The sequence below is a fragment of the Brassica rapa genome, chromosome A08 (genome assembly GCF_000309985.2).
Source record: "Brassica rapa cultivar Chiifu-401-42 chromosome A08, CAAS_Brap_v3.01, whole genome shotgun sequence".
NCBI lineage: Eukaryota > Viridiplantae > Streptophyta > Magnoliopsida > Brassicales > Brassicaceae > Brassica > Brassica rapa.
Window position 1 is genome coordinate 19741210 of NC_024802.2, and position 13547 is coordinate 19754756.

General features: G+C 37.7%; 3 protein-coding genes across 3 annotated transcripts; 1 reads left to right on the forward strand and 2 right to left on the reverse strand.

Annotated features, from left to right (window-relative positions):
* Positions 1 to 1286: 1286 nt before the first annotated feature.
* LOC103835844 lies at positions 1287 to 2165 on the reverse strand. The gene is made up of 2 exons (XM_009112028.3): positions 1820 to 2165; positions 1287 to 1731 (listed from the first exon to the last, which is right to left on the reverse strand). Exons 1-2 carry the CDS (start codon positions 2039 to 2041, stop codon positions 1504 to 1506), a joined length of 450 nt encoding a protein of 149 aa, XP_009110276.1. The 5' UTR covers positions 2042 to 2165; the 3' UTR covers positions 1287 to 1503.
* A 230-nt stretch (positions 2166 to 2395) lies between these two features.
* LOC103835845 (arabinosyltransferase RRA3) lies at positions 2396 to 5757 on the forward strand. The gene is made up of 2 exons (XM_009112029.3): positions 2396 to 4419; positions 4485 to 5757. The coding sequence occupies exons 1-2, from the start codon at positions 4264 to 4266 to the stop codon at positions 5589 to 5591; spliced, it is 1263 nt and encodes a 420-aa protein (XP_009110277.1). The 5' UTR covers positions 2396 to 4263; the 3' UTR covers positions 5592 to 5757.
* A 108-nt stretch (positions 5758 to 5865) lies between these two features.
* LOC103835847 (protein BRASSINAZOLE-RESISTANT 2) lies at positions 5866 to 7451 on the reverse strand. The gene is made up of 3 exons (XM_009112030.3): positions 7322 to 7451; positions 6937 to 7241; positions 5866 to 6803 (listed from the first exon to the last, which is right to left on the reverse strand). The coding sequence occupies exons 2-3, from the start codon at positions 7192 to 7194 to the stop codon at positions 6060 to 6062; spliced, it is 1002 nt and encodes a 333-aa protein (XP_009110278.1). The 5' UTR covers positions 7195 to 7241; positions 7322 to 7451; the 3' UTR covers positions 5866 to 6059.
* Positions 7452 to 13547: the final 6096 nt, after the last annotated feature.

Consider the following 13547-nt stretch of genomic DNA (forward strand, 5'->3'; position numbering starts at 1 on the left):
CGATTTTCAATACTAAAAAAAAGATAGTCTTGGACAGTGAGTTTCGGTTCTCGAAAAAAAAATCGGGTTTAATGTTATTTGGATTGGTTTCGTTCGACACTCCGGTTATTCAGCTCGGTTCTGAATAGTATAAACTTTATAAATTAATATTCGATAAATTAATAAACATGTTAGATTTATAATTTTCAAATCCCAAATAGGACCAATTCAAAATATAACACAAATTGATAAGATAACGGGGGTGATTGGTTGGGATGTACCAAGTGATTTTAGCTTTACTTTTTATCCCGGGCAAAACTATAAAATTCTACTAAATATCTTTATAAAATTGAATGTCAACAGGGGAATTAACTTTACAAATTTACACAAACTTTAAAATTTCATGGTGGGCAAGTGCCCCACCCAAAGTCAATGTACATCCGCCACTGCATATAGGAGGGCTTGCTCACTGAGTACCTGACACGAAAAAGAAAAATTTATAGCCGTGCATGCAATTAAGAAAAGAAGCAATCATATCATATCAAACAATGAGCCCGACAGAGGAACTATGCATTAAAGTCTGATAATCCTACTACAGTAGTCACCTAAAACCTTACGATTGGAAGAGTGTTTACAAAGAAAGCTCGCAAACCCACAAGATACAGATACCAACCTCTTGACAACTCTTTCAGCATTTTTACATTCAGATTCCATCGTCCTACTCGGAAGCAGATTATTTCCTTTGCCACATTGATAGAATGGAGAAGATTGATTCTTTAAAGTTTTTCTTCTATGGCACAACAACTGAAAAAGGAATTCTTGGAACATATCCATCACTTTGGAATATCTTGAGGGTTAAAACCCCAACAAGCTTAAAATAAGTACTAGCACACACACCACATCCCCATGAGAACAAATAGTAATACTTTATACAACACTTTTGGATCATTAATGTATAGTTATATACAATGTCATAGCCACATACCCAAAAAAGGCCAATTCACACTGAAGAATACAAATTCGCGGTAACTAGCTCGAGAGTTTATGGAGAATAGTATTCTGCAAACTTGCCAACTCTGAGAGTGAATGCTGATGAAAACATCATTTACCTTGATAATGGTACTAAGAGGATCAATGTCAGGTGTGTGATTCCCTTAGTACGAATCCAACAAGAAAAGGCGGTTATTATGTTCGCGCGTTATTCTGTCAAGCTTCATTTTTCTTGCCAGGCACGTTTCCTATTCTCTAAATTAAAGATTTTTCTTAAAAAAAATTGTGATGACATGTAGGATTCCCTTCCTAATATGTAATCCTCGAAAAACACTCCTTTATTTACTAAGTAAGTAATTTGGAACAGATTTGAAAATAGATTGCTTGTAATACATAGACAACCATTTCGTTGCTACATAATTGTTTTCAGACAACAATACTTCAATGAAAACGCTGTTTATGCATTTTCATTTTATTTGATTTCTATATACAAGAAAATATTATGCTATTCTCGTGGGCTTTCGTCTTCACAACTCAACGACGATTGGGCTGGGCCAGACTCGAGTCGGGCTTAAGAGAGCGAACAAGAGACAATTTAGCTATATCGGAAATAGCCCCGCTTCGAACGGCGGCGGAATCACTGACCAAGAACTCATACGCCGCCTCGAAAGCCTCTCGCCAGAACTGAGGAACCCTAACTCCGCCGGAGCGTCCGTACACATCCCACATATGCCTCACAACTTTCTCTCTCTCCTCAATTTCCTGACAATTCCAGAAAAAAAAAATCCCAAATTAATAAAAAAAACAATTTCGAGAAAAAAAACATTTCAATTAATTAATTAATTCGTACCAAGACGTCGAGATCGTCGCTGACGTGGAACCCGAACTTTCCGTCAACGGAATGAAACAGACCGAGTCCTTTGAGAGAGACGGAGCCGGTTAACATAGAACCTAACGCCAAGAGAAGAACCGCTACTAATACCCACAGCTTGTAACCAGCGCGTTTGCGGATGGAACCGCAGTTTGCAGGTTTTCTCACCGGTAAGAGCGTTTGCGATCCTTCAAATTTCATTTTTGATCTCTCCGATTCAAAATCTGATTGTGATGATGGCCCCTTGATAAAGGAAACAAGGATCCGTGTGAAACGAGAGACTTTTGTAACTTGTATAAGTGGATAAAAACCCGTACGGTCTTCACTTAAAAACTAAGTGGGGACAAGGGAGTTGACTTCGTGTTGACTTTACTAACGCGTTCTCTTATTATGGCTGCGATAATTTAACTATAGCTAATCCAGACGGTGGATTAGGAAGTCTTCGTGTCCAAACAGTCCTTACATGAACCGATAAAACCAAACCAAACCAATCCTGACATTGTTTTACGGTGTTAATCCAGACCCGTTTTAGTGTCATGACGGGCTTGTTTTTATTATACTGGCCCTAGTCCATTTAAGCGTAAGCCTATTATCAAACTTATGTACACATGTTTTTTTGATTGCGATATGCACAGAGCTCTGAGCTACAAAGTTCGTTCACATGTTATCGTTCCTAACATCTCTTGTGATAGAACATTCTTTCTGGCTAACTCTGAATAGATATAAGAACAATTCTATAATTTGTGTCCATATAAGTATTCACAGAAAGGTCCATCTATTCCTTGTTTACTACACGTATCCATAAGGCATAATGACTTTTATAAAATGTTCTCATCTTTATGGTCCCGATTCACTAGTCAACTAGCTAGTAAGAAAAGGAGTATCGACCCAATAGAGATGATTAGGTTTCAAAGCATATTTCTTGCCATTTTAACATTTTGATGTAATGATGTGTAAGAAGGGTATACCAAATATATAGAGACTGTTGTATATTGTGGTATTAGTATGTTGATTTTGAATACTGATTTGGATAATAAGTAAATTAAAAGGTGGTCCACGAACAAAACAAAGATCAACTTATACAAAGATAACAAACCGTACGTTCACATGTCTTCCATCTATCTAGATAACTAAACACTTAGTTGTAGAGACGATGACTGAAAGTTATCAGGTGCGTGTCTATAATGAATGTTGGTTGTATTGTAATGCCATTATATGTGAAGCTATTACACTCTAAATCCATTAACATACAGAGCTAAGAATCACACGAATATTAAAATATGGCTCACCATCTTGTTATACTGAGACCATCCAATACCAAATCTTTAAGAACATATTCTAACATTGCCCATGCACACATGTTAGGTCAAACATATTTTGTCCACTCAATGTCCGTGCGATAATGCCTATATATACACATATCACTAGAGTGTACTCATCAACACATCAGAAGTAAGAAAAAAACATATAACGAGAAACGGTGACATGAAGAATGAGAAGTTGTGTGGTAGCCAAGGATGACTTGCCTGCGTCTTGAACCATATATATCAGAGACTTGATCAACAGTCTCTGAGTTGGCTAGTCGTTAGGCAGTCTCTTTGGCTATTCAGACAATTCTCTTTCTCCTCATTTCACATTTCTTTTTTTCAAAGACCAAACACATAAAGAGTTGATACAATCGATTTTGTTTGGCCACTAAACTATTTTCTTTTTGATTGGTCTTTTATATTGATGTTATAAGCATTGAGGCGGACTTTGTCCATCTATAAGCATTGAGGCGGGTCGGGTCTTGATTCAAGCGTATTTGGTAAAAGAAGAGATAATTTGTTTGGTAACAACCAAAGTTAATCTCTACACTTTAGCATTTGAGTTTTGACATGTAATCAATAGTTAGTTGAAAAGGTTATAATATTTGTAAAGTGAATTTCTCTCTATTATTCTCTGCCGCACAACCCAAATATCAGCGGTCCAACCCCTAAAATCGCGTTCTTGATCGCTGAAATCATATGCGTTTTGTTGAGATGCTATTATTCAAGGTTTGGCAGCTTAACTAACCTCAATCATAGTGTGTTTGGTCTAATCATGTGTTATCGTGCTAACAAGTGGACTATAGATGTGTAAATTATATGATTATGTTGACTATCAGATAAGTCATCGAAATAGTCATCTCATCGAACGGGTGATACCTCATATTAAACTGGTGGATGCGAGAAAGAAGAAATGCATCTACACCGCGAAGCAGAGGAATATTAGTTAGCAGCCTTTGTTTCATCATCGTCGTTGTCTTGGCAGAGGAGGCCAAAGAAGCTGTCTCTTCCCTCAACCACTTCAAAAGCATGGAGCTTTGACCCAAAGACCACCGAATAAAACATAACACTGTAACAAACTCTTCTCATTTAGCTTCTCCTCTCTTGAGACCGGCCATGGCGGGTCGTAGAGACAGAACACAACAGCTCCGTGGATCTCGAATCGCGATCGCCATCCTCATCGGTATCATCATCGGCTGCGTATGCGCACTTATCTTCCCAAACGGCTTCTTCAACTCCAACTCGTCTCTCACCGTTAACGAACGCGTCCAGGTACTCAAAGATTAGATTTTTATAACTCCACGTGGCGAAAAAGTTCATCACTTTCTTTGCTTTAGGTTGGATCCTCCTCTTGTGAATCCTCCAAGACGCTCAAGTCAGACTTCGCATCTCTCTCAGAGAAGAACAATGAGTTAAAGAAACAAGTCAGAGAGCTAACTGAGAAGCTACGTTTAGCTGAACAAGGATCAGACAATGCAAGAAAACAGGTTCTGTCTTTAGGACCACAGATAAAGGCTGGACCTTTCGGAACCGTCAAGAGCCTAAGAACAAACCCAACAATCCTCTCAGACGAATCTGTAAACCCAAGACTCGCAAAGATCCTAAAGAGCATCGCTGTGGATAAAGAGGTGATCGTAGCTCTCGCAAACGCCAACGTGAAAGCAATGCTAGAGGTTCAAATCGCTAGCGTTAAGAGATTAGCTATAAAAAACTACCTCGTGGTCGCATTGGACGATTACATAGAGAGTTTCTGCAAACAAAACGATGTCGCTTATTACAAGCGTGATCCAGACAAGGAACTGGACGCTGTCGGGAAAACCGGAGGCAACCACGCCGTCTCCGGCCTCAAGTTCCGTGTGCTACGAGAGTTTCTCCAGATAGGCTACGGCGTCCTCCTCTCGGATGTAGACATCGTCTTCTTGAAGAATCCCTTTAGTCATCTCTACAGAGACTCTGACGTTGAGTCGATGAGCGATGGACACGACAACATGACGGCTTACGGGTTCAACGATGTCTTTGATGAGCCAACCATGGGGTGGGCTAGGTACGCTCACACCATGAGGATATGGGTTTTCAACTCGGGTTTTTTCTATCTGAGGCCCACGGTTGCTTCCATCGAGCTGCTGGATCGGGTTGCGGAGAGGTTATCCAAGGCGAAGCTGTGGGACCAGGCGGTTTTCAACGAGGAGTTGTTTTATCCTTCGCGTCCTGAGTACGTTGGGCTGCATGCTTCGAAGAGGGTGATGGATATGTATGAGTTTATGAACAGTAAGGTGCTTTTCAAGACTGTGAGGAAGAACGAGGAGATGAAGAAGAAGGTGAGGCCGGTGATTGTTCATGTGAATTATCATCCGGATAAGCTTAATAGAATGAGAGCAGTGGTTGAGTTTTATGTGAACGGTAAGCAAGATGCTCTTGATAGCTTCCCTGATGGTTCTGAATGAGAGTTCACCTGAATAGCAGTGTAGGGTCAAAAAGTTTCACAGTTTCTTCACATTTTGTGATTCTAATTTTACCTTTTTTTAATTGTTTCCATGTTTAATGCTCAATGCCTTTTTTGTGTTATGAGGTTTGTATCTTATGGCTAAAAATATCATATATGTTTCATTACTTGCCTGTTCTTGTTACATTCTCATCATTTGGTATATCTCAAATTTGAATGAGATACATAATAGTTCAAGCCACTTAATTTCTTCTTTTTTTTTAAATTGTAATGTCTTACAAGACCTTAAAGGAATGATATAAAATAGAAGCATGCATCTTAAATATTCTATCTACAAATAATGCCTTGTGAAAACAAACTCATTGGTACAATGAATATAGATGCTAGTACAAGAACCAAAACCAAGAACTGAACAAACACACTAACACTCAAACCATGCCACAATTCTTCTTTTTGTTCTGAATATCAACTACATACGACCTTTAGCGTTTCCAAGTGTGAGCTCAAGATCCTCCATAGCCACATCATGGATCCTCTCCCCTTCCCACGGCTTCACTTGGCTATTCTCAAACTTAAACTCCGAGCTTTGACCAATCTCTTGTGTTGCTCCAGTGTTTGGAGACAACTGCTTAGGTACAGGCGGTCTCACTAGATTGAAAGTAGGAGAGGCTGGCACTGCAGAAACGCCAAGGAACGGCTGTTGTTGTGAGAACTTCTGAAAGCTTATCCAATGACCAGAATCAACAGTGGAGGCATCAGACTCATCACACTCAGGTATAGTAGCCGGGGGAGCATTGAACTGGCGGTGATGAGTGGGGCTCGCCGGTGCAGAGACCGCGTAAAACGGGTAGTTGAAAGACGACATTGACTGTTTAGCAGACTGATTGGTAAAACATTCCCCCCAAGTGGATAACGCCTTGGGGTGTTTAGATGATGGAGACGAGACAGGTGGTGTCACTGGAGCACTGTTTGAGATCCTGAGAGGAGGAAGCGACGAAGGGATCCCACCGTTCCTGAGGAAAGGGAAGATGGTGGAGATGTTGTTGTGTGTGTCTCCACCACCACGAGAAGGGCTAGGGAATGAGGAAGACGATGGACTGACTTGGTAAGAAAGGATTGGACTTTCGAAAGGGCTTTGGTTGTAGGAAGAGTAAGGAGTGGCTCGTGACGATGATCCAGCCACGTCACCAGGTAGAGAAGGAGGCTTGTGTCCCTGTAAAGGAAGAAACTTTGGATCAAAAAAGATCATTTCCACCTAAGATCTATATATAGTAAGCCAGATCCACTTTTAGAAACTCCCATTTAATCTTAAAAATTCAGATTCAGACAAGATCAGATCTAATCACCTTGCGATAAGTGGTTCCGTCTTCTTCAACCACCCAACCAGCTTCAGAGCAAAGAGCCTTGAGCACTTCGTTGTTGTCGCAGTGCTTGGGGAGATTGTAGTTACCTTGAGCTCTCAGACCGGTGTAAATCTTCGCCGCTACGGCTCTTCTCCGTCTCTCCCTCCTCCGATTGTTCTCCCTCTCTCTCCACGACGGCTTCCTCCTCGTAGCCGCCATCGCTGCTGCTGCTGACGTCGACGTCGCGCCGTCCGACGTCATCTTCTCCTTCTCCGTAACCGATCGCTGCTGCAATTTGTGCGCACGGTCTGATGAAGAAGAAGAAGATGAATTATAAAAAGAATCTTTTTTATTATTAAAAGAAAAAGAAAAATTAAATATTTTTTACTGGTGATTTGAGGTAAATCGTCCACGTGTCGGTCTAGTTTGACGAACGGTGAGAAGAGCAGTGGCGTATGTTAATTACTGTGTGGTTTTGCGCAGCGAATAAGTTGAGGCAGTACGGTTTTAATGTGTGTTTCTCTCGATCTGTGTAAAATGACCAGATTATAAAAGAGAAAAGATGGCGAGACATGTGGGGTCTGTTTATGAACGTGGGTCCCTTAAATGTATGACCGGAAAACAACCCATCTGATTGGTTTTTCAGACATGTTAATTAGAAAACAAATTAGTTTAAGCCTCATAGTATTTAATGATTTATTTAAATTAAAAATTTTAATTATCACTATGAACAAAAACATAAGAAATGTAGATTTTTGTCCGGGTTAGTGTGTATATTATCATGTGCATATCTAATGATTGCTATTCTTTTTATTTGTTTGCTTTCTAACAAAAAAATTTTAGTTGATAACATTGTGACAACAAATATATGCAAGTCGGTTGTTGATACATGATTCTGTGAATAAGATTTAAACTTTTGTTTAAATTATTTGAAATTTTCATAACACTATTATTACAAATCACAATACTTATTCAATTATTCAGTCAAGCTGCAAATCTATCATATTTGAAATATGTCGTTAATATTTGTGAGCATATTATTTGGTTGCTATACCAATCAACTATACTTGGAATTATTGTTGGCCCCTTATCTTCATTGGTCATTACTTTCTTTAATTTTCATGTTTGTTTTGAAAACTGTATAGTGCATTGAACATAACAGGAAAATGGGATAGTGGATTTGCCCCCACACATTGACCCATCAAAGCAGATATGTAATCTTCCAACGAGTAGTCACTTATTGAATTCATTCTACACGCTTTTGCCTTTAGTTATTCATATTTTGTTTTAAAAATATCTATACAATATGATGAAGTGCGATATTAATATTGTAAGGGATCTTACTGTACTGTATACATATTTGTCTGAAACATCTGCGATGACAGGAGAAGAAAAAAGCTTACTAAATTGATGGTACAATGACTTTAAAAAAAATTATGGTGACTTCTGAGACGATAATCTAACACTAGTTGTTTCAGGCTTCTCATCTGATTCTAACGTCGGCTCCTTCAAACGATGTCGTTTACCGAAACCATACCTCCTGACGTTACCGAAAGGTCTCCTCACTGTCCTCCCACCCCACCATGAAAAATGGCCCACGCCAATATTCTTCTGGCTAGAACCTATTGTGATGCACCCACTAATCTTTCAAGTTTCAAGAAATATCTCAAGTCCTGGAAGTGAAGTGATTCGTTTCCCCCACGAGGTCCGTCCAGAAGCCATTTCCATAGCAAATGACTCAAGGCACCAAGCTGGCTGAGACCCGGGAACATGTTCCATTACTAATTATTTACTATCTACACAAAAGTCCAAGTGGAAAAAAAAAAATTAGGGAACTTGTGCGGCAAGAATGTTGATGAAGCAAATCGCAGAACAAAGCTGTTGAAGTATGCCTCTAATTGGGGGCTTCCTCGAAAATCTCCAAAGATGCTTATCATTGTCATGTTCTTAAATATTAACCAAGAATTCACAATAGTTACCAGGATTAAGGTCTCGGATGTGCAGTAAATTAAACCTCAAGTCAATATCGGTAAAAAGAAACGTGAGACCGTCTAATGATGGTAAAAATCAGAAGAACCATATCACAGATCGACTTTATCAGCTAAAAGAACTCAATGTTTAGAGAGCAACCATAAGATGGTCAAAGGAAAAATTCACAAACCATGTAGTTCTGGGCATTATATATCTCCGGTTGGAAAACTCTGCTTCAACTTCTTCTTCTGTCTCGTTCAATACTAGGCTATTGAACATTTCAATTACTCAGTGTTCACTGCATTTCACTCTCTTCTACCTCTGCTTCAAACGTAACCCTCCAAAAACGACAGGGTTATAAGATCTTTCTTATAAACCCCTCAAAAGCTTTACAACTGATCACAATTCACCCTTTAGTTTTGAATGTTAAAAACAACCTGAAAACATGTTTTTGAAGTATGTACGAATTTGATTTAGGATGGGAGGGAAATGGTAAGCATTAAAAGTGATGAATAATTGAAGCAGGGGTTTTTGGTGAGGGGTCGCTTTGATAGTTTCCCCAAATATGGGGACGGTTTTACTTGTGGGTGGGTGGGGCATTGTAAACTGTGACTATGTGACAATGACCACATAAAAGTTATGCACAAATAATTGATCCAAAGCTGTGTATTTAATAGAGGAAAAAACATTTATCTTTTTGTATTAGTAACAAAAACATTTATCTTTTTAATAATTGATTTCGGATAATATTCTCATTGCTCAGGAAATGTTTCATGGACTGCGGACTAATAAGGCTTGCCAAAGTAAATATATGGCAATTAAGACGGATATGAGCAAAGCGTATGATCGGGTGGAATGGGGTTTTATTCAAGCACTACTTCTCAGGATGGGTTTTGATCCCGCATTGGGTTAAATTAATTATGGAATGTATATCATCGGTTCAATACCATGTTGTGTTGAATGGGCAGCCGCGTGGACATATAGTGCCTCAAAGAGGTTTACGCCAGGGGGATCCCTTATCCCCTTATCTATTTATCATGTGTACTGAGGCTTTCATTGCAAATATTAAGAAGGCTGAAAGAGGTAATCAATTCACAGGAATGAAGGTTGCAAGAGCTTGCCCTTCGATTTCGCATCTGTTGTTTGCAGACGATAGTTTTTTTTCTGTAAGGCACAGAAGGAAGAATGTCATACTATCCTTAGGATCTTGAAGGAATATGAGGTGGTTTCGGGCTAACAGATTAATTTTCAGAAATCCTCGATTCAATTTGGACATAAGATTGAGGAAACCACGAGACAGGAATTGAGAGACATCCTAGGGATACATAATTTAGGAGGGATGGGATCATATTTGGGTCTGCCGGAAAGTCTTGGGGGGTCCAAGATACAGGTTTTTGGATTTGTCCAGGACCGGTTGAATAATAGGGTGAATGGATGGACGTTAAAATTTTTCTCCAAAGTTAGAAAGGAAGTAATCATAAAATCAGTAGTCACGGCTTTGCCTAACCATGTGATGTCTATTTATCGATTACCGAAGGCCATAGTAAAGAAATTGACGAGTGCGGTATCAAAATTTTGGTGGAGCCCAGGGGGAACAACAAGGGGTATGCACTGGAAGTCATGGGACAAAATGTGTACAAATAAGGACGAAGGAGGTCTGGGCTTTAAGGACATAACAGATTTCAATACGGCAATGCTTGGAAAGCAATTGTGGAGGCTCATAGAGAAGCCTTTTACTCTTTTTGCTAGAGTTTTTAAAGGACGGTACTATAGGAATGCCTCACCCCTAGAACCGATCCGTTCATACTCTCCGTCGTATGGGTGGAGGAGTATTGTATCTGCTAGATCTCTGGTTAGCAAAGGACTAATCAAAAGGGTGGGAACGGGATCCTCTATCTCTGTATGGAGTGATCCATGGCTCTCAACCACTCGCCCGAGACCAGCAAACAAAAATCAACATGACACTTTTCAGGACCTCACAGTGGACTCTTTGATAGATCCAATTTCACGAACTTGGAAGTCGCAAGTAATTCAGAATTTGGTGGATCCCGAAGATGCTCAAATTATTGAAAGTATTCCTTTGAGTAAAACTCAGATGGTGGATAGGAATGGATGGCACTTCACAAATAATGGGAAATATTCGGTAAAATCAGGATATCAGTTAGAACGGGTCTATCCGGACAAGACAAAACCACCAACATTTTATGGCCCTACAGTGGATGCTCTAAAAGCGTTTTGCTGGGAGGTTAAATGTCCTCCGAAGATTAAACACTTTTTATGGCAAATGGTATCCGGATGTATAGCTGTCAAAAAAAACTTGCAAGCAAGAGGAATGAAGGTAGATATTTGTTGCATTAGATGTGGAGCTGAGGAGGAATCAATAAACCATGTGTTTTTTGAGTGCCCTCCTGCGCGTCAGGTTTGGGCCTTGTCAAAGATACCGTCTAATCCAGTCTATTTCCCCACAAGCTCTTTATTTACGAATATGGATCATCTTTTCTGGAGGGTTCTCCCTAAGATGGAAGATCATCATTTTGCATGGATATTATGGTATATTTGGAAAGGAAAGAATAATAAGGTTTTCAGTAATTTGGATATTGACCCAAGAGATACACTTAAGCTTGTAGAAACTGAATCAATACTTTGGGCTGAGGCTCAAGAGTTGAAAACTAAACAGGCTCCGCAGCAGACGGAGGTTTTGAATTGTCAGCCGAGGGTCGGTCGTTGGTGCTTCATCGATGGTTCCTGGAAAGATAAAGAACCTTATTCAGGTCAGGGATGGTATAGCATACTTGAGGGTTTTCAGGGATTGATGGGTGCAAGGAATACTAGGACAGGTCTTTCACCCCTTCATGCAGAGATAGAAGCGCTGATATGGGCAATGGAATCTATGAGGAATTTACATCAGTTTCAAGTTACTTTTGCTACGGATTGTTCTCAATTGGTGAAGATGGTTTCGGAACCAGAGGAATGGCCAGCGTTTGAGAGTTACCTGCAGGACATAAAGCTACTGAAGACACGTTTTACTAGCTCAGAGATCATTCATGTACTCCGGACGGAAAATGCGGATAGTCTAGCACGATGTGCCAGAAAACAATCGTCTTTCATCGTTCATATGGATGCAGAGCTTCCGGATTGGTTCGCAGAGTCTATATGAGTATGTTTGTTGTTGACAAAAAAAAAAAAAACAAAACAAAAATCATTTATAAAAAAAAAACCATACCTGCTGGTTTGTGCCAATGAAAACTCTTACAATGCAGTGAATTTAGATCTATTGTATTGAACAATGAATGTTAGTTTTCATAATTTTAATAATTCTTTTTGTAAACATGATTTCTAATTAACATAAATGGTATTTAAAATTCATATATTTTTTTTGTTCATACGTTAAACACCATTATTGTTGGTATCTAGAGGAAGTTTCTCAATTTAAAAAAAAACAAAACAAAACATGAAAGAAATTGTAGAAGAAGTCAGAATGATTTCTATTCAAAATATATAGATTTATCCATTTTTACTGACTCAATTAAATTAAAAATTAATTATATCACTTAATACTGTTAAAATATTAATAAAACTAGTTTAAACCTATGTGTTGAAATGTTCTTATTATTTTTATAAACCATGGTAGTTTTGGAGATAAAATATAAATATCATTTAAGAAATTTTTTCTCTGTTTATACAAAAAATTAGGATAAGACCCGCGCCTTGCGCGGGATTAAGTTATTATTTTTATTATATTTTAGAGAATGAAACAATAGTTTGGCTTCATTTGGATTACGGGTGTTCAATCCGAATATCGGGTTGGTTTTGGTTCGATTCGGTTTTTTACGGTATTTGGTTAGTAAAATATAACTAGTATTCTAAATCCATATTTACTTTGACTTTAGTCATTCACATACTTTTGAAAGATTTCAACTGGACGACTAAATTGATCAGCCAATCTTATTGCTTTAAATCATTAGTGTTTATATATATATATATATATATATTATTTAGTTTGAATATTTATTAAATAAAAATTCATATGCGTTATATTTTATGATCATTTGTAACTTATTATAACAAAAAAATAATCTATTGATCACAAAATTTTCAGAGTGGGAATATTCAAATTTCTAATAATATATAGACGTTTTGAAAAATTCAAATATAACATATAAGAAAAAATATAAATGTTTTTATTATATATTTAATGTAATTTTTTAATATCTTTCAATAATATAAAATTAAAAAAAAGAACTAAAATACCAAAATTGTTATCAAATATTTATTATTCATAATAATTAATTTTCATATATACGTTAATCATATTAGGTAATTTCGTAGCTTCTAATTAAGGAAAGTGCAAAAATATTTTGGTAGATTATTTATCAATTCGATAGTTAGTTTAATAAAAAATATAATGTAAGTCAAGATGGACCAACCTATTTTTCTAAGAATAGTATATTTTATATAGTCATTTATTAAATGAGAATTTATAATCATACAGTTCTATGATCATTCATATCATTTTATAACTGAATATTTAAATCATCGATAACAAAATTTTCAATGTGAAATCTTTAATAAGTTTATAATTTATAAATGTTTTTGAAAATTCATTGAAAGTTTTAATATTAAAATATTTATGTAACCTTATG

Coding starts and splice junctions, on each gene's coding strand:
- LOC103835844 (XM_009112028.3), bottom strand. CDS start 2,041: ATGAAATTTGAAGGATCGCAAACGCTCTTACCGGTGAGAAAACCTGCA. Junction 1,732..1,819: donor GCGACGATCTCGACGTCTTG/GTACGAATTAAT, acceptor TGGAATTGTCAG/GAAATTGAGGAGAGAGAGAA.
- LOC103835845 (XM_009112029.3), top strand. CDS start 4,264: ATGGCGGGTCGTAGAGACAGAACACAACAGCTCCGTGGATCTCGAATC. Junction 4,420..4,484: donor CCGTTAACGAACGCGTCCAG/GTACTCAAAGAT, acceptor TCTTTGCTTTAG/GTTGGATCCTCCTCTTGTGA.
- LOC103835847 (XM_009112030.3), bottom strand. CDS start 7,194: ATGACGTCGGACGGCGCGACGTCGACGTCAGCAGCAGCAGCGATGGCG. Junction 6,804..6,936: donor ACGGAACCACTTATCGCAAG/GTGATTAGATCT, acceptor CTTCCTTTACAG/GGACACAAGCCTCCTTCTCT.